The sequence below is a fragment of the Penicillium cosmopolitanum genome (genome assembly GCF_028827165.1).
Source record: "Penicillium cosmopolitanum strain IBT 29677 chromosome Unknown utg000008l:1.0-4398992.0:1.0-4402845.0, whole genome shotgun sequence".
Lineage (NCBI taxonomy): Eukaryota > Fungi > Ascomycota > Eurotiomycetes > Eurotiales > Aspergillaceae > Penicillium > Penicillium cosmopolitanum.
Window position 1 is genome coordinate 1936692 of NW_026622678.1, and position 22626 is coordinate 1959317.

General features: G+C 49.4%; 9 protein-coding genes across 9 annotated transcripts; 4 read left to right on the forward strand and 5 right to left on the reverse strand.

Moving 5' to 3' along the window:
- Positions 1-243: 243 nt before the first annotated feature.
- On the reverse strand, positions 244-2757 carry tktA (transketolase tktA; the record flags this gene model as incomplete). Its single annotated transcript, XM_056631935.1, has 6 exons — positions 244-357; positions 411-1774; positions 1838-2132; positions 2207-2291; positions 2421-2563; positions 2704-2757. The coding sequence occupies 6 exons, from the start codon at positions 2755-2757 to the stop codon at positions 244-246; spliced, it is 2055 nt and encodes a 684-aa protein (XP_056487486.1).
- A 1848-nt stretch (positions 2758-4605) lies between these two features.
- On the forward strand, positions 4606-6883 carry N7509_007299 (putative phenol 2-monooxygenase; the record flags this gene model as incomplete). Its single annotated transcript, XM_056631936.1, has 5 exons — positions 4606-4661; positions 4713-4926; positions 5005-5492; positions 5566-5600; positions 5673-6883. The coding sequence occupies 5 exons, from the start codon at positions 4606-4608 to the stop codon at positions 6881-6883; spliced, it is 2004 nt and encodes a 667-aa protein (XP_056487487.1).
- Positions 6884-7141: 258 nt separating this feature from the next.
- On the reverse strand, positions 7142-9000 carry N7509_007300 (sugar porter family MFS transporter; the record flags this gene model as incomplete). Its single annotated transcript, XM_056631937.1, has 3 exons — positions 7142-8338; positions 8405-8605; positions 8668-9000. The coding sequence occupies 3 exons, from the start codon at positions 8998-9000 to the stop codon at positions 7142-7144; spliced, it is 1731 nt and encodes a 576-aa protein (XP_056487488.1).
- Positions 9001-10038: 1038 nt separating this feature from the next.
- facB (C6 transcription factor FacB/Cat8) lies at positions 10039-13378 on the reverse strand (the record flags this gene model as incomplete). Its single annotated transcript, XM_056631938.1, has 7 exons — positions 10039-11250; positions 11313-11670; positions 11721-12001; positions 12054-12224; positions 12284-12366; positions 12426-13129; positions 13362-13378. 7 exons carry the CDS (start codon positions 13376-13378, stop codon positions 10039-10041), a joined length of 2826 nt encoding a protein of 941 aa, XP_056487489.1.
- A 447-nt stretch (positions 13379-13825) lies between these two features.
- Positions 13826-14170, forward strand: N7509_007302 (uncharacterized protein; the record flags this gene model as incomplete). Its single annotated transcript, XM_056631939.1, has 1 exon — positions 13826-14170. One exon carries the CDS (start codon positions 13826-13828, stop codon positions 14168-14170), a length of 345 nt encoding a protein of 114 aa, XP_056487490.1.
- A 790-nt stretch (positions 14171-14960) lies between these two features.
- N7509_007303 (SET domain-containing protein) lies at positions 14961-16677 on the reverse strand (the record flags this gene model as incomplete). The annotated part of the gene is made up of 5 exons (XM_056631940.1): positions 14961-15044; positions 15136-15715; positions 15812-16183; positions 16232-16329; positions 16387-16677. 5 exons carry the CDS (start codon positions 16675-16677, stop codon positions 14961-14963), a joined length of 1425 nt encoding a protein of 474 aa, XP_056487491.1.
- Positions 16678-17588: 911 nt separating this feature from the next.
- On the forward strand, positions 17589-18068 carry N7509_007304 (uncharacterized protein; the record flags this gene model as incomplete). Its single annotated transcript, XM_056631941.1, has 2 exons — positions 17589-17990; positions 18057-18068. The coding sequence occupies 2 exons, from the start codon at positions 17589-17591 to the stop codon at positions 18066-18068; spliced, it is 414 nt and encodes a 137-aa protein (XP_056487492.1).
- Positions 18069-18237: 169 nt separating this feature from the next.
- Positions 18238-20041, reverse strand: N7509_007305 (Ygr210 GTPase family protein; the record flags this gene model as incomplete). The annotated part of the gene is made up of 10 exons (XM_056631942.1): positions 18238-18264; positions 18343-18463; positions 18514-18693; positions 18753-18958; positions 19014-19225; positions 19285-19316; positions 19376-19738; positions 19823-19832; positions 19896-19953; positions 20006-20041. 10 exons carry the CDS (start codon positions 20039-20041, stop codon positions 18238-18240), a joined length of 1245 nt encoding a protein of 414 aa, XP_056487493.1.
- Positions 20042-21160: 1119 nt separating this feature from the next.
- Positions 21161-21583, forward strand: N7509_007306 (uncharacterized protein; the record flags this gene model as incomplete). The annotated part of the gene is made up of 2 exons (XM_056631943.1): positions 21161-21274; positions 21332-21583. 2 exons carry the CDS (start codon positions 21161-21163, stop codon positions 21581-21583), a joined length of 366 nt encoding a protein of 121 aa, XP_056487494.1.
- Positions 21584-22626: the final 1043 nt, after the last annotated feature.

A 22626-nucleotide genomic window follows, 5' to 3' on the forward strand; every position in this document is an offset into this window, starting at 1 on the left:
ACTAGTAATTTTAGACTCCAGCCTGGGTTTCAAGACGGTCAGCCAAATACCCTTATATTCTACTACTGACCACACTGCGCTTATGGAGCGCCGTATCGATCCTACAGGTGCACAGTGCACAACTACAATTGCATACGAGAATGAACTGTGACAAACATCGCTCTATTGTCTTCTTGAAACATCATGTCTAAGGGCTGTCGCACCTTGACTAAAAAGCAAAAACATTTTGACATATCTCGTTCCTTACAGGATCTGCTGGAAAGCGCGGTTGACGGGAGAGCGCACGGTGTGGCCCTTGTAGAAGTCAATGGTGGCAATAGCGCGCTTGGAGATACCAGCGGGGGTGAACTCGAATTTCTGTGAAGAGTTAGTATCAAATGCCAGATATAGAGAGATTCAAATACACATACCTCGTAAACCTGCTTGTAGGGGCCGGAGGCACCGAAGCGGTTGAGACCGAACTGCTCGTGAGAGTAACGCTCCCAACCCATGGTGGAGCAGGCCTCGACGGACAGAACGGGAATGCCGTCGGGCAGAACCTGGAGACGGTAGGCCTTGTCCTGAGAATCGAAGACCTCGAAGCAAGGAACGGAGACAACACGGGCAGCAACGCCGTGGTTCTTCTGGAGGTACTCAGCAGCCTCGATACAGATGCTGACCTCAGAACCAGTGGAGATGAGGGTGACGGCAGCGTTGGGGGTGTCGACGGCGACGTAACCACCCTTGATACCGTTCTCAATGGTGGACAGCTCCAGCTGGGGCAGGTTCTGGCGGGTCAGGGCCAGAATGGAGGGAGTGTGCTTGGAGGTCAGAGCCATGTAGTAGGCGGCGCTGGTCTCGTTACCGTCGGCCGGGCGCCAGACCATGCAGTTAGGCAGGGCACGGAAGTGAGCCAGGGTCTCAATAGGCTGGTGAGTAGGGCCATCCTCACCCAGACCAATGGAGTCGTGGGTAGCGACGTGGATGACACGGACGCGGGACAGAGCCGACAGACGGACGGCACCGGCGGCGTAGGAGACGAAGTTCAGGAAAGTACCACCGGCGGGGATGACGGTGCCGTAGGCGGCGAGACCGTTCATGACAGCAGCCATGGCGTGCTCACGGACACCGTAGCGGAGGTAGCGGCCAGACCACTCACCAATGCCATACTGGGGAGGTTGGAAGTCAACGGCGTTCTTCCAGCGGGTGTTGTTGGAGCCAGTCAGATCAGCAGAGCCGGACAGCAGCTCGGGGATGACATCGTGGATGCTCTCCAGGACGGCCTCGGACAGCTTGCGGGAAGCGACAGCTCCGTCAGTGGACTTGTAGGTGGGGAGGCTCTTCTCCCAGCCCTCGGGGAGCTTGCCAGCCAGACGGCGGGCCAGGTCAGCACCCTCGGTGGGGTGAGCCTGCTGGTACTTCTCGAAGAGCTGGTTCCACTCCTGCTCCTTGGCAGCACCCTCAGCAGCGTGCTGGTTGTAGAGGTCGTAGACCTGCTGGGGGACGACGAAGCTCTGGTTGGGGTCGAAGCCGAACTGGGCCTTGACGTGCTGGGCATCATCGGCCTTGAGGGGGTTACCGTGAACACCGCCAGTACCGGCCAGCTTGGAGCCGAAACCGATGGTGGTGGTCAGCTTGATAACGGAGGGCTTGTCAGTGACCTGCTGGCACTTGCGGATAGCATCCTCAATGGCCTGGAGGTCGTTGTCACCGTCCTTGACCCACTCGGTGTGCCAGCCGTAGGCCTCGAAGCGCTTCATGACGTCCTCGGTGAAGGCGCACTTGGTGTCACCATCTAGGGAGTAGTGTTAGCTTTGACTCGTTCTCAGCGGAGGTAGTCGGATGGATGTATCCTCACCAATGGAAATGTGGTTGTCGTCGTAGATGGCAATGAGGTTGCCCAGCTTAAGGTGACCAGCCATGGAGGCGGCCTCGGAGGCAATACCCTCCATAGCGCAGCCATCACCGAAGAAGGTGTAGGTGTAGTTGTTGAAGAGGTCGAAGCCGGACTTGTTGTAGACACCGGCGGAGTGGGCCTGGGCAATGGCCAGACCAACGGCGTTGGAGAAACCCTGACCCAGAGGACCAGTGGTAACCTCAATACCGGGGGTATCGTGAGACTCGGGGTGACCGGGGCAGATGCTGTCGATTTGCTGCGGGGCAAGAATCAGCAAGACGTCCAGTGTGGTGGCGCAACGCCACGGAAATATGCATGTGAATGACGTACACGGAAGCTCTTCAGGTCGTCCATGGAGAGGGCGTAGCCGAAGAGGTGCAGCAGAGCATACTGCAGCATGCAGCCGTGGCCGTTGCTGTTAGATGGACAGTGGTTAGGTTCGTTCTATCTTTCCTTGGGAAGCGGGGAAAACCGCCGGGGAGCGGCGGAGTTGGTAATTGATTGACCTCTCGGGGAGATGGGAGATCAAGGCGATTAGACATACGAGAGAACGAAACGATCACGGTTGGCCCAGTCGGGGTTCTTGGGGTTGAAGTTCATGAACTTGTTGAACAGAACGTGGGAGACTGGGGCCATGCCCATGGGGGCACCGGGGTGGCCCGAGTTGGCCTTGGAGGTGGCATCAACCTGTGAAACCGGGTCAGTCACAGTCTAGCAGAGCTTTGTAGGAGCAGCAGAGTTGTAGCCAGCGCATGGTGCTTATCGGAGGGGATCCAATTGCACATGAAGAATCTTCCAGGGAGGGGGAGAGGGGGGGGGAAACATACCGCGAGAACACGGATGGTGTTGATGGCCAACTGGTCCAGATCAGAGTAACCCATGATGGCAGATTCTGGAGGGCAAATAGATTAGCAAGAGTAACCAGAACAGAAGTAACTGAAGCTGGTGAATATGAGACTCACATTTAAAAAAGACAATTGGGGTAGAAAAGGGAGATGAGGAGGGAAGAAAGAAGGTGGGAGGAGTGGGAGGAGGGGGGAATGTATTTGTTGGTGGGGTATGATGTTGGTGGGGCAGAACAGAGTGCAGCAGTACAGCAGAGTGCAGAGGGGAGGTACTTCTGTATGAGCACAGACTAACAGACTTACAGACTAACAGAATGCTCCAATGACCGAGTCCTCTTTCTCCCCGACTCGGGAAACTTCTGCTTACTGGTGCTTCCATTTGACTTCTATTTTATCATCTACCATACTCCATCTCCATCTACTCACTCCGTTTATCCATCTCGAATGGTTGCATCATGCACTGGCTGACTCAGCGAGGCCACGGCATCAAAATCACCACTCGCATATAAAGTACTACTATAGTACACTTCCTAGCATACTACTTCTGTACTCCCTCCGGAGCACTGAGATCCTCAACAACACAACATTCGTTCAATCAGCATGGCAACGCGGGTCACAATGGACTGAAACTGGGCCGGCCAGCTTTCCCAACCGTTGGTTCTGCCATGTCCACCAGCTTCTACACCGGGGAACCACCCGGAGGACCCTGCTCCGACCTGCAGCCAAATTTAGCCGTAGCCGACATCCCATCATCCTACGAGTATTGTACGGAGTATGCGCTCCGTATATACCCAACTGCCACGCGGATATCGATGATCTTTTTCGGTTTTCCCTAATTAGGTCGATCCGATCCCCAGGTCAATCCGCTGCAGCGTGCAGCATGCAGCATGCAGCCGCCGGAATTAATCACCAAGAGAAAATCCTAGCATCTCCACCGGCCATTGCGGGAGGGATAATCAGACTGGTCCCATTGCCATTGCTCGGTGTACCAGAAGCAGCGTAGCCCCCACGCTGACTCAGATTTTCAGATGATCAGATTCTCTTTTTTTCTATAGAACTTGATCTTCAATCATTGTACCTCCATCATGCCATTCGCTGCAATTGGTGTACATGGGTATCTTTATATGCAGGGGTAAGCTTGATAGATGAAGAACAATCGTATTCGATTAGCCCGTGCCTCGTGTAACCACTGGCTCACTCGTTGGACTAGGATGGGGCCTCAATGCCGGTTGATTCAGGTAACGCGAACAGCTGCCGATCCAGACGGGCCCCGCTAGGTTATACAAACATCCGAAATAGTTAAACGCTGGCTATGCACCTACTGGTTCCGTCCACCCTCGGGTTCCAGACCAAATTTATCCATCTCTGCTCTCATAATCACCCGGGACGCCCATAATAATAATCACTACTGCATCCCATTTCATTTCATTCATATGACCCAATAAGTGGAGCAAAGAGTGGACTCATCCGGGTTTTGAAAATACCCGTTCGGAAACTAAGATCCATCGACGGACTAAACTACTCCGGAGAATAGTCCAATTTCTTCAAGATCTAATAAGCGACCGGATATTATAGAAAATAATTCCTCCTATACCCCTTGTCATACCCTCCCCCCACCTGCCTCGTCTCAGTCATGCAAAAGAACATCTATTTTGGCAAAAACTTGCATCAGGTGGCGGGACCAGGGAGTCAGCATGCAGAGATAGGACTAATTGGGCAGTTGGCTGCATACAACCGTCAAATCTGCAGAACGGGTTACACACTTAATATACCGCGCAGAATATAGCTAGGATGGTGCAAAATATAAGGTATACAACTCCCACTGTAGTGCCAAGGAAACCCAACCATCGCCATATTGTCATCAGTAAATATCTGTCTTTCATCATGGGTCAGACTATCGCGGGCGAAAAGGTCGAAGCTGTCGAGTCTCAGACAGATGTGTAAGCACGTTGATATAATGAAGGATAAAAGACCAACTCATACTTTCACAGGCTCATCATCGGCGCGGGGCCGGCTGGCCTAATGGCAGCATACTGGATGGCGGTTTGTGGTGTAAAAGCTCGAATAATCGACAAGAGAGGCACAAAAGTCTTTACTGGTCAGGCCGATGGTTTACGTCCCAGGACCCTGGAGATATTCGATAGCATGGGTTTCCAGCATCGTGTTATCCACGAAGGCCATGTGGCTGTCGAGGCTAATTTTTGGGTTTGTAACTTGAATTCTCCATCAACTTGAATAACTGGGAATCCAGAGAATATAGAACCTAGCTGATGAAGTATAAAGGTACCGGATGAAGCTGGCAAATTGACCAGACAAGGTCCTCATTGCAGCCCAAAGATCAACGAGTCGAATCATCACAACATGCTACTAAACCAAGGACGCATCGAGAGATTCCTCATTGATACAATTAGCAAATACTCAGATCTTGAAGTGGAGAGGGGAATAATTGCCGAGTCTTTTGAATACGACGAGAAACTTGAAGAGGACCTTGATGCCTACCCGATCACAGTTAAGCTTCGCACTTTGAGCGATGAAGAGGCGAATCCGGGTCATATATCTAAAGATGGATCTGGATCACAGCCGGCCAATGGACAAGGTAGAGGAAGCGTACTACCTGATGACTGGGAGGAACTAATACAGAAAAGTCGACTCCGTCAGACCAAGACAGAGATCGTGAAAGCAAAATTCATTATAGGCTGCGATGGTGCTCATAGTTGGACCCGGAAGCAGGTGAATATCCTACTGGAGGGATCAAGCACAGAGCACATATGGTATGTTCAGTCCAAATCTTACATCTCCATGCCATCAATTGAAGCCAAGATCTTAAATAAATGATGTTGGCAGGGGAGTCATTGATGTTGTCCCTCTCTCCAACTTCCGTAAGTACTACCTCGCAATTACCACACAACACCCCCCAGCTAGCTAACATATTGCCCATCTCACCCCATCAGCGGACATGCGTCGCCTGGGAACAATAACACATTCTTCCGGAACAATACTAGTTATTCCTCGCGAAAGAAGACTAGTTAGACTCTACGTCCCCGTCCAAATAGTCGACAGCACCTCAGCCAACCGTTTCGACCGCTCAGCAATAACGCTCGAAATGATAAAATCCCGCGTGCAAGCAATAATGAGCCCTTACACATTCGACTTCCAGATCTGCGACTGGTGGACCGCATACCAAGTTGGTCAGCGCGTCGCCCCTGCATTCAACAAGGGAACCCGTATCTTCCTTGCCGGCGACGCGGTCCATACACATTCACCTAAGGTAGGACTGGGTATGAATATGAGTATGCAGGACGGTTTCAATATTGGATGGAAGTTAGCCATGGTTGTAGTCGGAGCGGCGAATCCTGCAATCTTGGATACTTACAATGCGGAGCGACATCCGTTGGCGGAAATGTTGCTTGAATTCGATAGACTCTGGTCGGGCGAGTTTACGGAGACGACGGATGCGGATGGACCCGCGGCGCCTGATAAGGCAGATCGAATGGTTCATGTCGTGGAGAAATATATGGATTTCGCGGATGGTTTGAGAACTTATTACCCTGCTAGTCCGCTTGTTTGGAAAGTCTCGGAGGAGGAAGGTCCTGAGGCTGCGCGGAATTTGATTCCTGGAGAACGATTTTCGCCGATTAAGTTGCGCAATCAGGCGGAGGGTAATTCGAAGTGGACGACTAGATTGCTTGAAAGTGATGGCTGCTACAGAATTATTGTTCTGGCTGGTGATGTTCGGGTTGAGGAGCAGAAGAAACGGGTGGAGGCTCTTGGTAGGTTCTTGTCGGCGGAGGATAAGACGATGATTTCTCCTTTGCATCGCTACGTCCCTATTCCGGGAAGGAAGGATCAAATCGAGGTCATTACTATACATAGTGCCCCGTGGAAGGAGGTAGAGTTCTTTGATTTCCCGGAGATTTTCCGTCCATTCGACCCTGTCATGGGCTGGGGATACGATGATATTTGGTGCGATAATTCTTGTACTTGGGACCCGCACTGTGGGGGTCAGGGGTACGAGAAATGGGGAGTTGATAGGACACGAGGTGCAATGCTTGTTCTTCGACCGGATCAGTATATCGGGTGGGTGGGTGAGCTGGAGGAGGTGAAGGATATGACTGACTACTTAGATGGTGTGCTTATCAAGATGCCAACACCTGAAGTCTAGGGAGTTTGATCCGTAGTTATGAGCTTAAAGGGAAAATAGACCTCATTTCTGAACCTGCTTCAAATTTTGCAAAGATATTCTCAAGACTAGATACACGTATATCATTGTATGAAAAGTCTGCACCCAAAAAGACCATGTCCTCCCTTAAGACCCAGAAAAAACGAGGCAAGATGAAAAGAGATAGAAAATACGAGTAGCATTAAAAATACATATTAGAACGCGCATAATACGTAAAGTAAATGAAAACTTGAAGTAAAACTACAACTCTTCTCCGGCACCCGTAGCACGAGTCTCCTGGATTGTAGGTATCTCCTCTTGGACACCACCAGTCGGCTCAACATGAGCCGCAGAACCAGCCCCTGAGGCTTTATCAAAAGACCCACGCATAACATTCGGGTCTGCCGGGAATTCGAACTTGGAGCTCTTCCAGGGCTTGACCTTCATGAGATACATGGTATCAATCTCCTCGAGGGTCCGGCCCTGGCCCTCAATAACGGCGAAATAAACCAATCCAGCAGCAAGGAAGAGACATCCAGCAAAGACGTATCCAAAGCGGAAGTCGATCGCACTAACAATAAACGGCGTGAAGAAGGCCAGAAGGAAATTCCAGAGCCAGTTAGATGCCGTTGCGAGGGACATAGCGCGTGCTCGGTACTGGGAAGGATAAAGCTCTGCAATAATCGTCCACACCATTGGACCCCATGTACTCGCGAAGCCGAGAATGAAGAGGCAGGCGAAGACAACCATGGCTACACCGGCTGACTTGGTGCGCTCGGGGAATTGTTGATCAAGAGAGAAGTGACCCACGGAAGCGAAGATCATGAAGCACACAAACATCCACAGAGCACCTGCGATCAGAGACCGGCGTCGACCGTAATGCTCGATCAGATACAGACCCAGGAAGGTAGTTCCGAAATTGACACCGCCTAGAATCATCTGAGTGACGTAGCTGTTTGCGATACCAGCGCCCTTGAAGACGGTAGTTCCGTAGTAAAAGAAGTAGTTGGCGCCGGTCAGTTGCTGCAGCGCTTGTAGAGCTACTCCGACAGCAACGCGTCTGGACATTGTCGGTGCTTTGAAGAGCTGGACCCAGGTGGCTGTGCCATTGCGAACTTCCTCGTCGTGTTTTTCCTTGATTTCATCGAATTCGATCTTCATAGCTCGGTGGTTGCGGGGCACTCCGTAGATCTTTGAAAGGGTGATGATGGCCTTTTCAACTTTTCCATGTCGGTAGTCATAACGAGGGCTCTCTGGGAAGAACGCCATGCCAATTCCGAGGATCAGAGCCCATAGATAGGTGATACCCATAGGGATGCGCCATGAACCAGTATCATTGCGAGCTTCGGTTCCGAAATTAATGCAGTTTGCGACAAAAATTCCCAAGGTGATGAAGAGTTGGTATGTACTATATTGGTATGGTGTGAGCAGGATAGACTGTCTAGTGGCATATAAGATCTATACATACCTGATCAGTGATCCTCGGATGTGTCTAGGGCCAGACTCTGCTTGATACATAGGGACAAGCAAAGATAATGCGCCAACACCCAGACCTGCGGTCCAACGACCTAGGGCGACTTGATACCATTTCCCGACAGGAGAGGATATTTGAACAGTGACACCAGCACACAGAATGACGCACCAACCACTGATAGACCACTTCCGTCCCGTGCGATCAGAAATAGGCGCAGCGACTAAAGCCCCAATCAAAGTACCGATTGAAAGCTGTCATAAAAGTAAGCATCAAGTCTCTAGTTCGCAAGTCATTTCAAACATAGCATACTTACCAAGCCAACAATGAGACCAGAGCGCACGTTGCTAAAATGATATGTCCCGTCGGATTGCAGTTGTCCAAATCGTTGAAGGAAGTTGGGCATCTCAAGGAAACCGGAAATTTGGCCAGTATCGTAACCAAACACAAATCCACCCATGGACACGAAAAGGCCCATCACCAAGGAGCGCCAGGTGAGTAGGGGAATAGGTGTATCGACGATATCGCTACTATTAAGAGCTTTCTCGCGATCAACCGTGGAGACTGATTCCCCGACAGATTCTCTCGGTGGCGGGTGGTTGGGTTCGAGATCCTGTGCCCGTTTCTGGAACATGTTCTTCAAGTTCATGATGTCGGATGTCTATCGAGACAAGTCTGGAAGATTGAACCCAATATCTTGATCTGAACAATGTATTGCAAAGCGAAGATAAACAGTGTAAAATTGTAAATTGCAAAGGATTGTCAAATATGCGGGATCTCCCTTTTAATACCTCACCCAGCTATAGGATATCCGGGGCCAGCTTTGGTACCGACACGCATGTGGCTGCGCATAGCTGGGGATTCCTGATTTCTTGGACCTTGGAGCTCTTCTTGGGAGGCAAATCGCTCGAGTGAACTGATTGGGGAGATGATGACTCGTTCATTTGTAGAACCGCCTCGCCGGTGTTCTTCCACGGCCGGCGGCCATCTCCGTACGACTGATCGTATGAGCGAGAATCCGGGGAAGTGGGGAAGCGCATTTGGCAGGTCTGTAAAGGTCTGCCTATTTGGAGGGGTTCGACCATGGTTGAAAACATGGCATCCACACATTTAGCGAAGCTAGACCTTATGGCCACGAGTAGGGGTGGCGCGGAAGCGTGGGTGCCGCGTGATGGGATCAATTCTGGGTGGCGGTTTCTACGACTTGATTGGGTCTTCATCGTAAGTGGTGAGATTGGTGGTTACAGAGCCTTGGTGGAATTTCCCCCCAATCCGCTGGTTCGGCCGGCGTGATGACTTATGCGGATGTTCCGTCGCGTTCCTGTCTATGACATGAGTCTTCAGGAGATAGTTCCTAGGGGTGTTCCGGAAGTGTTCGGCGCACATGGGCAACTTGAATCATTCATTGACCAACAGTGTCTTGTGAAGCTGCAAGCGGAAGGCGTGAGTCCAGGGGAAGGAGTCATGTAAGTAGGAGAAAGTTTGGTTAGGTAACAAGGTTAGGAAATGTGCATTTCGAATACTATTCAGGTGATATATGTCCAAGGAAAAAAGATAGCAGCCAACTCCAAATCCATCCAAGAGAAGATATCGAAACGCCACCAAGGTATCATCATATCGCAAAAAAGAAGAAAATCATTCTGTCCTCCGTTAGGAGAACGATTCAATTTCAAGGCATCCTAAACAATCAGACGGCCAGCCGTCGATCCCAGCCATTGACTAGAGAAAATTCATCAAGTTCGCCCTCGACCGGCATGGCAATAGCCTGGAAGGGGTCAATCAGACCAAGATCGTCCGGATGTGCCGGGGCATCGCCAAAGTGATGTAGATTTGCATCCTCGGCGCTTCCCATGCTCTCACCAGAATAGCTCAAAACACTCTGCGCAACATGGTCCTGACATGGAGCGAAATCGCCGCTGCTCGAAGACCATGCCTTAGGAGACAGGTCATGCACATCCGTCACCGGCTGGGGGATCGACAGGGTACCGTCATTTTGCTTTTGCGCATACTCTGCCGTGATTGAGGCGAATGGGCCCGGGTCTTCGCCGCATTCTCTGCCTCCGTAGATACCAGTGAAGATATTGGAATACCCGCGATCCATATCGCTCAGCACGTATTCCCAATCCGCCATTGTGATGGCGCCATTCGTGCCACTAGTAACATCCGATGCGGTTGAAGTCGACATCGCCCGTTGGTAATCATAACCCAAAGTCGAGGATGTGAGGCGAGGGTCCGATCCGAGATCCAGAGAGGCACGACCGTGATCGATCGGGTATTGAGATGAAGAGAAGTGGTCTTGTTGAGGAGGGAGACTGGTCCAGCTAGGAGATCGAAGGGCTTGGGCCCCAAGCGGAGGGCTAGCACCGGAAATAGTGTTTCGACGAGAAGCAGCCTGCTTGGGAGATTCCTCACGATTGCCGTTCGACGTGAGACGAGCCTTCAAATATTGGAGTTGCCTTTTCGGTGACCTGGATGGCTTTTGAGTCGGCGCCACCATTTCTTGTGAAGCCTTGCTAGGTTGCGCGGCTCCTCGCGTTTTCGTGTCGAGGAAGACCAAAGTACTGGCAAGCGAAGTAAACTCAGAGGCAGCCACGGGCGATTCCTGCTCGAGTTGCTCTACGACATTAGCGAGCAGCTTCTGGCTGTCTTTCAACAGCTTGCTGTCCCGTTTCAGGCTGAGTGTTTGCCATAACAGTCCTAGTCCCGAAAGGAACACCAATTCCTTCCGGTTGATGCTGACAGAGAGAGAAAGTCGGCGCTCATCCAGTAGCTGCAGAATTTGGATAATATGCTTCGAAGAATCGGACATGGCCAAAATTGACGGAGAGCGCAAATTCTCCTCCGCGAAGCAGACAGCAGGGCGGTGGATCAAAGATCGAATAAAATAGTAAAAGAGCGACTAGGAGGCTGTTAGCATCTAAAGCCAAAAAAAAATAAGTTGAGAGTTAGGCTGGTACTAACCAGTAAAGGAGACCTGCTGCTTGTGACGTTGGTGCTAGGCTTATCTTGAGAGAACTCGAGGCGGAGATGCGGAGGCAGCATCTTAAGCCACTCGTCCAGCTGTCCTGACACGGCGCGCATCTTCGACACATACATGTCGTAGCTAGATCGTGACGGGTATAGGTCTTCCAAGGCCTTTGTGAGAATACGCGACACATTAAAAAGCGCTAGAGCGCTCGAGAGGCGAGTAGATTCGCCAGGGAGGGTTGGCAAGAATCCAGATTCTGTGACATTCTCATCATCCACATCAACAGGATACTCGGTCTGGATATCAGACTCGCGCAATAGGATGGGCATGCCAGTCAAAGCAGAAGAAAATCTATCACTGTCAGCAAGGATCGAGGACTTTTATTGCAAGCGAATGCATACCGGTCCAAGACATATTGGCACCAAAACACCTTCTTCCGAGTTTCTGTTTCAAGTCGGTTTGATGTCACGTTCTCCTGGGACTCGTACAGTCCCAGCTGATGGCAAATATCCACAGCCAAAGCACGATAGCGAAGGAGACTCTTATAGTCACCCTTTGTCATGCAATACATTTGGGCCAGGACGAAACACTGCAGGGCATCAATAGAAGATTCGCCCATAAACGTATCGAGGGTACTAGTCCAGTTCTCTTCGAAAAAAGTGGGGTCTTGCGTAGTTCTCGACTGTGATTGTTTAGCATTTGTATTTTAGGACGTGTGGATTCACAGAACTTACATTAGACGAGAGATTCGCGATTCCGAAAATCAGATTTAACTGAGCCAAGCCCGGCAAATTTTGTTTCAAAGAGTCGGGTTTATTCAGATATTGCTCATATGCCTTAAGAATAGTCGGTCTGTGCACCACTGGATAAAGCGGCGCCCATTCTTGGAAGAAAATATTGATGAGCTGATCGGACAATAGCCGCGGGGGGGAGTTCTGACAGCTTCCGAAGATCCCCGAGATACCGGAGGCGACAGTTTCGTTAGTGCCTGAGTGGGAATCTTGGATGTCGCCTTTTCTTGGCTGACAAGTTTATTGGTAAATACATCTGTCTTGTGTTAGATCTTGGTCTTATTCCGACTGTATCGGAGATGATTTCAAACATACCAGCAAAGCCCTGGGTACTAGAAAGGGCCGTATAAGGATTCTCGGGAGATGGGTGTGCAGTAGTCCGTGCTACATGAACAACTCCCTCCGAGGTATCCAAGCTAGGTGATTTATTCGGTGTATGCGCCAATGCTGACGCTGACGCTGTCGGCGAACGAGCCGAGGTAGCTCTTTGTGACGGAGACGAAAAAGAATGTATCCTGGACAGCACGTCGATCTTCTCGTCCTTTTCGTCCAGCAAATCCTTCAAATCCTTGACTTCTGTTTCCAGGGCTCGCACACGCTCCTCAAGAGACTCGGTGTAACCACGAGGGAATGCCCTGCGGCTCAATTTATCGCTCGTTCGACATTCGAAACCGACGTTGGCGCATTGTGTACAGCAGGGACGAACGCCATCGCAGCGGATTTTCTTGCTTCGGCATCGGTCACAGGCTTGGGCGATTCGACTTGAAGTACCGGTGCCACCGACCTTGATTACTTTCATGGGCAGGATACCAGGCATTGTGTGTGGACAGACGGGCACATCGGCCGCCGCGGTAGAGTTGTTGGTTGGTGTTCGGACAGGTGTTGCGACAGGATGAACGTAGGAGGGATTTCGAATTCGACAGTCGAACAAGACGGATAGGATAGGTGTAGAATCGAGATTTGCCTCAAAGGGACTGAAGCACAGAAGAATAGCGAAGGGGAGGGGGGGGGATTCACGGCTGAGTCAGTTAGCGTGGAGAAAGACGATGCTGACCCGCCGAACTGCCCAATCCAGTGAGATTACGAGTGTCAGGATTCGCCTGCTCCGTAGTGGGGACAATCTCCGTCAAGGTAAAGGTTAATTGCCTCCTTTTTTTTGTAGCATTTCCCCATCGGTATGAGGGTGGGTGTGGGTATGGGCTTCGGATTTGATCGACCGGCTATCATCTACCGTCCAGAGGGACCGTCTACCCCGTATTCTCATGCATTTGTCTATTGTCCCAAGTTTAGAGTATACGGAGCACATGCTCTGTACTTAGGCATCTGCTTCTCCAGATCTCCAGCAAGTGATCATGATAGATCTCCCGAGGTCCCCCAGACTCCACACTCTCGCGCCTTGGCTACATATGATCCTGATTCTCAACGATGTGGTCACCGGGGGTATCGTATAATACCCTCCAGCTGGCCAGACGAGAACAGCGCGGAGTAAATCGAAACCCTTCGTCATTCGTAAAGGTAAAGTAACCACCCCCGGAGTCTCTCGGATCCGCACAACCATCTAACGCTGCCGCATCCGAAAATCCTCCCCGGTCCCATACAGAGAAGTGTGTCTGAACACACGAAAACCCACAGACATCCGATCGGCATCAGTCCATGGTTCAGTTTCAATTCATTTCAACATTTGCCCCCAGCTTTGCTCTCTCAAGCTTAGGAATATGATGCCGTGCGCGCGACTCAAAAAAGGGGGAACGGATGGTCTCGAGACGGACCTCCGTGTCACACGCGGCACGCCTCTTGTGCTTGTCACAGACCCCTCTGTCTGCCCCCGATCATCGGCACTAACGCGAGCGGTTAATGGTCGCATTGTTCTCCGTAAGCCTAAATGTGGCATGGCGTATATCGTGGCGAACACCCGCTCCCCCGACCGGTTCTTGTTCAAGATCATGATCCGATCTTGTTTCAAGAGTGAAGCCCCCGTGGAGGATCTAACATTCCAAGATGGCAACGGCACCGGGGTACTGGGGAACTGGGGAACCTGGGCGCCAATGATTGTGAATTGATTAGGACGCTTTCCAGGGATTGCCACAGCGAGTTTTGACCGAGAGAAGTGCGAGACTTCCCCCAGAACCAGAACCACGGTTGATTGATGCTCATCGGCTCCACACTTGCGCCCGCATCCGCCGCTGCCGAGTTTGCCTTCTTCACGCTGCTGCAGGGCCCAACTTGACCTTGACCTTGACCTTGACCTTGAATATTTACTGTTTCCTATTCCGTTCACTTCTCACTGCCGATGTTTCACCCGAGCCCATTCAAGCTCATAAGGAACCTTGGTCACAAGCAGGTCGTGATCGAGCCTGTTCTACATATGCGTATGCTTGCGTTGCTTGCAGCAGCGTGCGATGGAATAGAATGGAATAAATCTCCAAAGTTTCCTTGGAGAACCCTGCGCCGAATTTCGCCATGAGTAGGCAAGGGTTGGCATCTCTGGAGACTCCGCAAATGAAGCTGGAGCTGGGGTGAAGGCCTCCCAACCTTCAGTACGTCGTCCCTCGTAGATCAGTACTCTCTAGGCCCCGCCGACTAGGTATTGAAAAAGCCCGACTAATCCATGGCCCACGTCATAGCGCCATTTAGCCTCGTCTCATTGGCAGAGAGGTATTTTTATTGGGGCCTGTTCTCACTCAAACTTGTCCTATGTAGTGGCGTGTCTTCTCCGTTTTGAATAGTGTTTAGACTAGATGAACGCTATTGAAGGGCGAGTCTAGTTGCCTGGGAAGAGATCTTGTGGGGATCGACCTTGTGATGCTCTCGTCCCTTGTCAAGTTTCTTGTCTCTGTGTTCATGGTTATGTCATGAAAAGTCTTCGACCTCCTCCGTTTGAGACTGTTGGATCAAATAGTTTATGACCGTTTCCGAGTTCATCAATTCGGTTTTCTAGATTTCAGTCAGCGCGCAACATTCAACATAGAATACTAGTAGTACTATTCGAAGGGAAGCTGGAAAGTGTTGCAAGTAATCCACTTACCTGTTTCTCCAGGTCTATAACGACTTTTTCGAGCAGCGTTCCTTCAAGTTTCCTCAATTGAGATATCAAACTGAAGATCTCAGGACGGAAAAGTGACTGGATCATTTCCTCGTGCAGATTTCCCACAATCTGGTTCATTTCTCTGGCGTGGGAAAGCTGAGTCTCGATTTTTTCCAGCAGCAACACAACAGCTCGAAGTTGAAAGATATCCCAAGATGGATCAGCGGCGAGAAGTTCTCGGAGGTGATGAGGTGACGTGAGGGTCTCTTCCTTCCAGCTAGTTTCGAACTCCGACCCATCATGACTCATGATTTCTTTAATGTGAAGACCGTCTTCCTCGTTCACACACGCCAACCAGACGAGGGGACTGTCCCAGGATACATGGCTCGATGATTCAGCATCAGAGACTATGGACAGACGGATCCCTGGCATCTCGCTACACATGAAGTTCTTGGCAAAATCCAAGGGGTCATCCTTTGGCACGCGCATATCCAAGAGCACTTGGCTCTCCTCGGTCCTATCGCTCTCAAGAAACCCATAGGAGAATATCATCTCAGATGCGGGCTTTTCATCGCCATAACTAGAATGGAGCCAGCCATGTCAGATATGCTCCATGTTATGCTGGTCAAAGCAAAGCAGTAGATAGTCAGACAGGTGTCAGCGTAGAAGAACTCACGATATCGTCACTTCTTCTCCCGGGCGCATGGTCTTACCCCAACGCAGCTGCAAAATTGCATTGCCCTCGGAGTCTGCATCATACAGCGCCCGCACATCTGATCCAGAGACATGGTTGGCCATGTCGATACAGGGAACCATTGCATGTCCACTACCCGGCAAGTCGACCATACGCGACCGATAGGCAGCGTCAACATATTTCCAATCATCCTCGGTTAAACTGCCTGTTCCCTCCTCCCACCAGATCTGTCGACACCATGGGATGTTCTCCGTACACTGGCGTAAGCGCCTGAATTCCAGCTCTAGTGAGGAAATCTTGGCCTCGATAACCGCAGCGAGCGATGTTCCCCTCAGCAATTGCTGTTCCTCGTCACTATAGCATGTAGGCAGCGGGAATGACGGTGGAAAGAATTTAATATACTCAGACCATGGGCTAGACATCCCCACCTGAAGCTTCGTGTCGGGGCTGGAATGTGTGATCTGAACCAAAAGGAATAGCATGATTGCCCCTCTGGTCGTCTGTTGCTTGTCAGTACATGTTACAGCCAGTGTATGCAGAATGAAGACGAAACAGACCCTTCCAAATCCACCACAAGCCTCAAGCACTTCCCGAAAATCTTGATCGGATTTCGAATAGTCCTGCACCGTTTCCAATGATAGTACCAGCTCTCGCGGGACTTGAAGGAGAACCTGTGGAAGAGAATCGTTCTCATGACTAGACTTTTCTTCTGTTGCCACGATCGCATTTCCTTTATCAGTATCACTCTCTGAGGAGCTTAGATTCTGAAAAGCAACGCCATTCGTAACAATCCCATTAAGCCTAGCCCAGGCAGGCAGGGATTGAAGTGGAAGATATTGCCGCCTCATCGCGCCAAAGGGGCAGAAGTTCGGTGGGGTTTTGGATAATAAATAAATGGCTTCGATCACAAAAGTCCTTCATCAAGTTTTCCTCTTCGATGATGCGTTGGTTTTAAACAACAACGACCCTACTTGACTTAAAGATAGCACTTCGCGGTGTTATGTTAACATTAGCGCGCCCGCGAACTTGGGAGACACGGGGCAGGTGCACAACGCTAAACCAAATTGGGACCTGAACATATCAGATATTGTCGTAAGGTCAGGTCCATCCCAGGCCCAAAACCTTGGAAATAGTTCAATTTCTCAGTTATATCCTACTTCTCAATCTCTAAGTCTTGTTCTCTTTTCAAATATGTATTCGCTTGTTAATTTAATACATTCAACACCTCATACCCACCCTACCTATTGGTCTCCACAGTTCAGCTGGGCGCAGGAACTCTGCATCGGACGCTCTATCGGCACTAGCTCGCATCGCATACCGGTCACAACATGAGAAATTCATTTAAATTCAATAATATTGGGAATAAAGTAGTGGAGGATGTATCCTCATTCTGGTGGCAGATTTACAGGACATAGTACCCGTCAAGACTCAGCCATAACTACTAGTATTAGATTCAGGCCTTCTCAAGCACAAGCTTCCTCCACGGATTCTGTCCTAGAAACTCCTGTGTATGCAGCATGGATCTTAACTCCCAGACTGTCACTTTCTACTGGGACGCCTCCCTGGTATTCTATTACAGTATTTGACGTCATAACCCGAGCTTGTCATCTGTCAGTCACAGGTTCAGCTTTAGATGCACACCCCAAGGTTCAATTCAACTTAATTAAAATCTCTCTTCAAGTTCAAACTGTTAAGAACTTTCAAGGCTGAGCACTGTGAAGCATAACACATACGTACAAGTCGTTGCGGGATACTCGAAATGTTGCGACTTCAAGTTCAAGTTCGGAATATATATCTCCATGGAAATCGATTACATCCGCCACCAACACACTGCCAGCGGCAGCTGAGGACTCGGAGGCCATCAAATTTCACCTGCCAGTGGTTCTACACCCGATCTCAAAACTATGCACAATCTAGTGGACGGAGTGACGATATCAAGGACAATTCTGTCAAGCGGGCGAAGAAAGGAGACACAAGGGATCCAGGAGCCGCGGCAGTAGCATCCGGGTTGGAGGAGAGGAAGGCCAATGAATGGATCGCAGATGACTCAAAGTCTGGTGCGACAACAGAGAGAGGTGGTAGTAAGCATGCTGCAAAGGCCAAAAAGGAGCACCCTGCTGCACCAGAGCCCATAATCGGAATGAATGACGAGCGAGCTCGAGTGAGTTCCTACTACTCTCTCCCGACGAAACATTTGCCAAAGTATTGACCTAATTTGTTGTTTCAGAAGGGCGGTTAGTTACCAAATTCATGTCTCTTGGATCTCTATTGGGCTAAATCAGCACTCATGAAGAGTGGGATTGCGATCTACTCTGTACTTCAAAACCTGCAGATTCATTGCCTTATCGGAGCGCATGTTCGTGCTTCTAAAATTGTTGAATTTCATGAATAGGTATATAGTAATTGCTTCACCGACCGACCTTGAATGATAGGATCTGCGAGAAAATGGTGATTAGTATCAATATGTCCGTCCAGTGGATTTTCTGATACAGAGACCAGTGATAAAGACTTACATCGTGCTTCCCCACAGCGACAATGTCGTCCTCTGATACTCGAGTACCGCCGACTCCTTCAATATAGGAAATGGGCACATCTCCCATGACCTTTCGGGCTACATCACCCACTGTACTGTTTCTGCTTGTTGTCAGCAAGTCCTCGGATAAAAAGACCGCCACAACACTTACTTCTTGACTAGGACACAATCGCGGAATACCGCTGAACCTGACCCGGAGCTAAAGGTCTGGAGGTTTCGCACGGGGAAGATTGGTACAAGACCCAGTAGCTCAGCAGCACGAGAAAGACATTGCACGACTCCGGTCGAACCGAATCGGTACAACACCATATCTTTCAGGTTCTCCACCCGGCTTTATTGATGAATTTGGTTAGTAGGGAGCCTTATCTGCCATAGGGGTTGCGAACTCACGTTTTCAACTTCTCGTCCATCTCCTTCAGGCCTCCACCATCTGGTTCGCCCATCTCGATCAAATCTTCCCGCGTGTCCACAAACTCACTTCCCTCAACGTATTTGACATATTGTTGTTTTGCTAAACGTCTGAGGAAAACCTCTGATATGGCCGAGCAGAGCACGATGCTCTGGGGATCTTGCATCTTGGCGATTTTGCTCACATTCTATGGCTTCGGTTAGCACATGCGGATCCCAAGAATATGTAACAAGAAATAGTACCTTATCTGCATCCGGGTGATCGATTTTGTTCAAAGCATACACCGTGGGGAACTTTTCGTTGATAAATGTCTTAACCACAAGCTCCACGGTCTCATTGGACCAGTGCTCGAGAGGTTCCTTCATAGCAAGCTTGTCTAAACAACGGGCAACAACGGAGGGGGTACTTCCGTATCCTGAAAATTGACCTTGTAATGTGTCGACAGGGTTCGCCTCTATATATAGTGTTAGTAGTTGAGGCATGAGGCATATTTCTCGAAAGAATTATACTGACTCGTTGCGACGTGTCTCCGCTTGATTGATCCCCTGAAAATACCTGTTAGACCAGCCATTTCTAGTAGAATCCTTTCATGGCTCCAACTCACCATTTCTCCATCAAATTACCCAGGACCCAGCGCACGATCTCGGAGTACAACCACTCAATATCCACGGAGGGGTCATATCCTCGAGTAGCCTTGCCTTCGGCATCAGTGGTACCGCTCACATCCACCACGTGGATCAGCGCATCCGCATGACGCAAATCATCCAAGAATTTGTTGCCCAACCCGCGACCTTGATGCGCTCCAGGAACAAGTCCGGCGACATCTAGCAACTCAATCGGAACGGAACGTCGTCCTTCGTGGCATCCACCATAGTTTGGTTGACAACGGTCGGATATACCATGTCTTTGACAGGGGCAATCGATCTGCAGGTATCCAATGGCTCGCTGGGGATCAATGGTCGTGAAGCTGCCGAGCGTCAATTGTTAGCGCAAGGTTTGTTCGATAAGCCGGGGTGCTCGTCCTTGCTCGAGCAATGGAAGGTGGACGTACGGGAAATTGCCTAGAGAACGAATTAAAATCAGTAAGGTCGATCATAGAAATACCACAACGAGCATGTACTTACCGACTTTTGAAGTGGCATCGGTCAAACTGTTCAATGTTGTAGATTTCCCACTCGACGGCTGTGCCCCTCCATGGTCAGCGGGGTCACGATTTGAGTATGGGGCGACGAACCTTGCCGACTAGGCCAATTAAGGGATCACGGGGCATCTTAAGATATTCCGACCGGTGTAGAAACCAAAACAACAAACAAAGAAAACCTCTTGACTGCCTGCACAAGCCAAGCGATCTGATCTGAGGACTTCGGAGTTGCGATAAGAATCATTTTCTGCCATTCAAAAGTAGAAGGCGGTAATTTTTAAGTACAGGTCCCTGAACAAATACCATGATCTCCAACAGCCTGGAACCTAGTCAGCTTCAATTTTTGATTTCTTTCATCGGCGCATGCGCATACATAATGCGACGCCTATTAGGCCATGACTACAGCCAGGCTATTTGGATACGTACAGTAGTTAGCCTCAGACCAGACGGTGCAAACATAAGGTACCGGCAGAACACCCACCGCCTCCCATTTTGGTCGCCGACAGCCTGTAGTATACAACTGAAGAGGATGAACCAGATAGGATTGAAAATAGAATAAGATCGAAATATAGACCATATTGGCGCATAAGTTCATGTATATCCCAGAGCACACAGTAACACTAGCGTTTGCTGGCATACTCAATTGTCTCGTAGAGGATGAGAACAGTGTTTCTGGTTAAAATCTTATTCGGAATTCATACTACTCGTTACATCAAATTGATCAATTTCGTCAATTCATGAATTCTTCCGGTGAATCGGAAGGTCTGTATGTAGGATAGCTCAAACATTTGAAGCATGAGCTTCATAACATTATGCCATATTTACTACCCAATCTTGGTAAGGACATAAGTTAGATTACATATCTATGATTTCATTGCTTAGAGTGCCGTTGGCATTCATGATAATTGCAGCGAAGAAGGATAGAATATTGGTTACAAGTGTGGAGTAAGAAAGTGAAGCGTCGACTCAAGTTTTGCGGGGCATTTCGAATAACCAAGGATAGTGAGCTTTAGACTTGTTTTCTGAGGGCTCCAATGCATATGTTATTCGTATCCATGGTCTGGATTGCCGTTATGTCGTCATAAGGGCAAACGTCATCTCTTATCACACTCTATAGGAATACTATAAGAGTACTACTAGGTCTCTTCGAGATTCTAGAATATCCAATTTTGAAAGTAACCTTCTTCTTTACGAACAAAACCTTCTCGAACAAAACCTTCCCGAACAAAACCTTCCCATACCTCCAAAATGTCCGATCAGACCTACCACACCACTCGCCAGGACTTGCGCAAGGAAGAGTCTCGTGTCTCCCAACAGCATGGTGGAAAGATTCCTGCCGATTCTGATGTTTCCAATATGAAGGTGAGAATTTATCATCAAGAAAAGGGAATTGGCCCTCGTTAATACTTTGTATCCTAGTCTATCATCGACCAAAACACCAACAAGTCGAAGCAGATCGACGAGACCAAGGCCAACTTGCCTCTGCCAGAGGATCCTCCGGTTGCTAGTGACTGGAACTCCTCCGACCAGCGAACTGTCAACGTCGGCTCCGGTCGCCTTGAAGGTCCTACCTCCATTGGTGCCGATGACGCTCTACGCGGGCCATCTACCGCCAGCAGCAGCGTTCGTGTCTCTGGGTCCGAGCTGCACAAGAATACCGCACCCAAATAAAGCCGAGTTCAAAAGGAAATTAAAATAATCTGATAAGGTCACTGTTAGCGACACTTGTTGAATGATTTCGATGGATAATGGGCGATGGACTACTGTATCCATCATCACATGTACGATATTCATTTTTGCACAAATTACTTGCACTCAAATTACGAGCGAATGAATTAAAATACACATTTACCAATAACTAGTAATTTAAGTTAGCTTCAAAACCGTTCTCAAACGTCAATCGTATGTATATTGTAGCCTTGCTTTTGCCGGTCGCTCAGTGTTCCGACTCTCGACCGAGCTGCGCCAACAACTTATCTGAAATTGCTGCGAACTGTGAACCCGCATGATCTGCAGTGATAGGACAGTCGTAAAACATTGAGTTTACACAGATAAACTATGCAACAGAATAATCCTCGTACCATTTGCAAATGATTGCAGTGTACAAGTGAAAGATTACCTATTCGGGAATGGTGGCAATTTGACGTGATTATGTAGCCCTGACGTCAACCGCCAATTCGACTTTGATATCTGCCCAGTTTCAATTCCAGACCCTTAAAAGTCTCATTACTCATGAACTCATGGATCCACGATGCATTAAGCATGTGGAGTTCTGTCTCCTCTTTGACAACGAATTTCTCGCAAAATTGATGGACAGGGCCCCCACACAGACGTAGCGGTTCCGCCGGCCTTTGATCAGATTTCAAGAACCCGCCAATAAGAACGCTTCGATCGCAAGACTGGTTGATGTGACTGCTGCTGTAGGATAAAGATCATGCTGGAATCTGTTGAAGGCCATGAGGGAATCGTAAGCGTGACATCACTCATTGTGATATCAAGTTCTTCCTTCTACGAGAACGTCGTAGGCCCGTTAGCTGGTCAGTAGGTATGTGTTCATATGTTGCTAAGAGGTCTTGACCTAGGACTATTTAGATCTACTATCACCTCGCGCAATTTCATCCTATTCAAGTTATTGATTTAATCAATTGTACAATCAGCCTTCTTGTCACCCTTCAATAACTCAGTGAAATCAAGCACACCTTTTCTCTACTTCC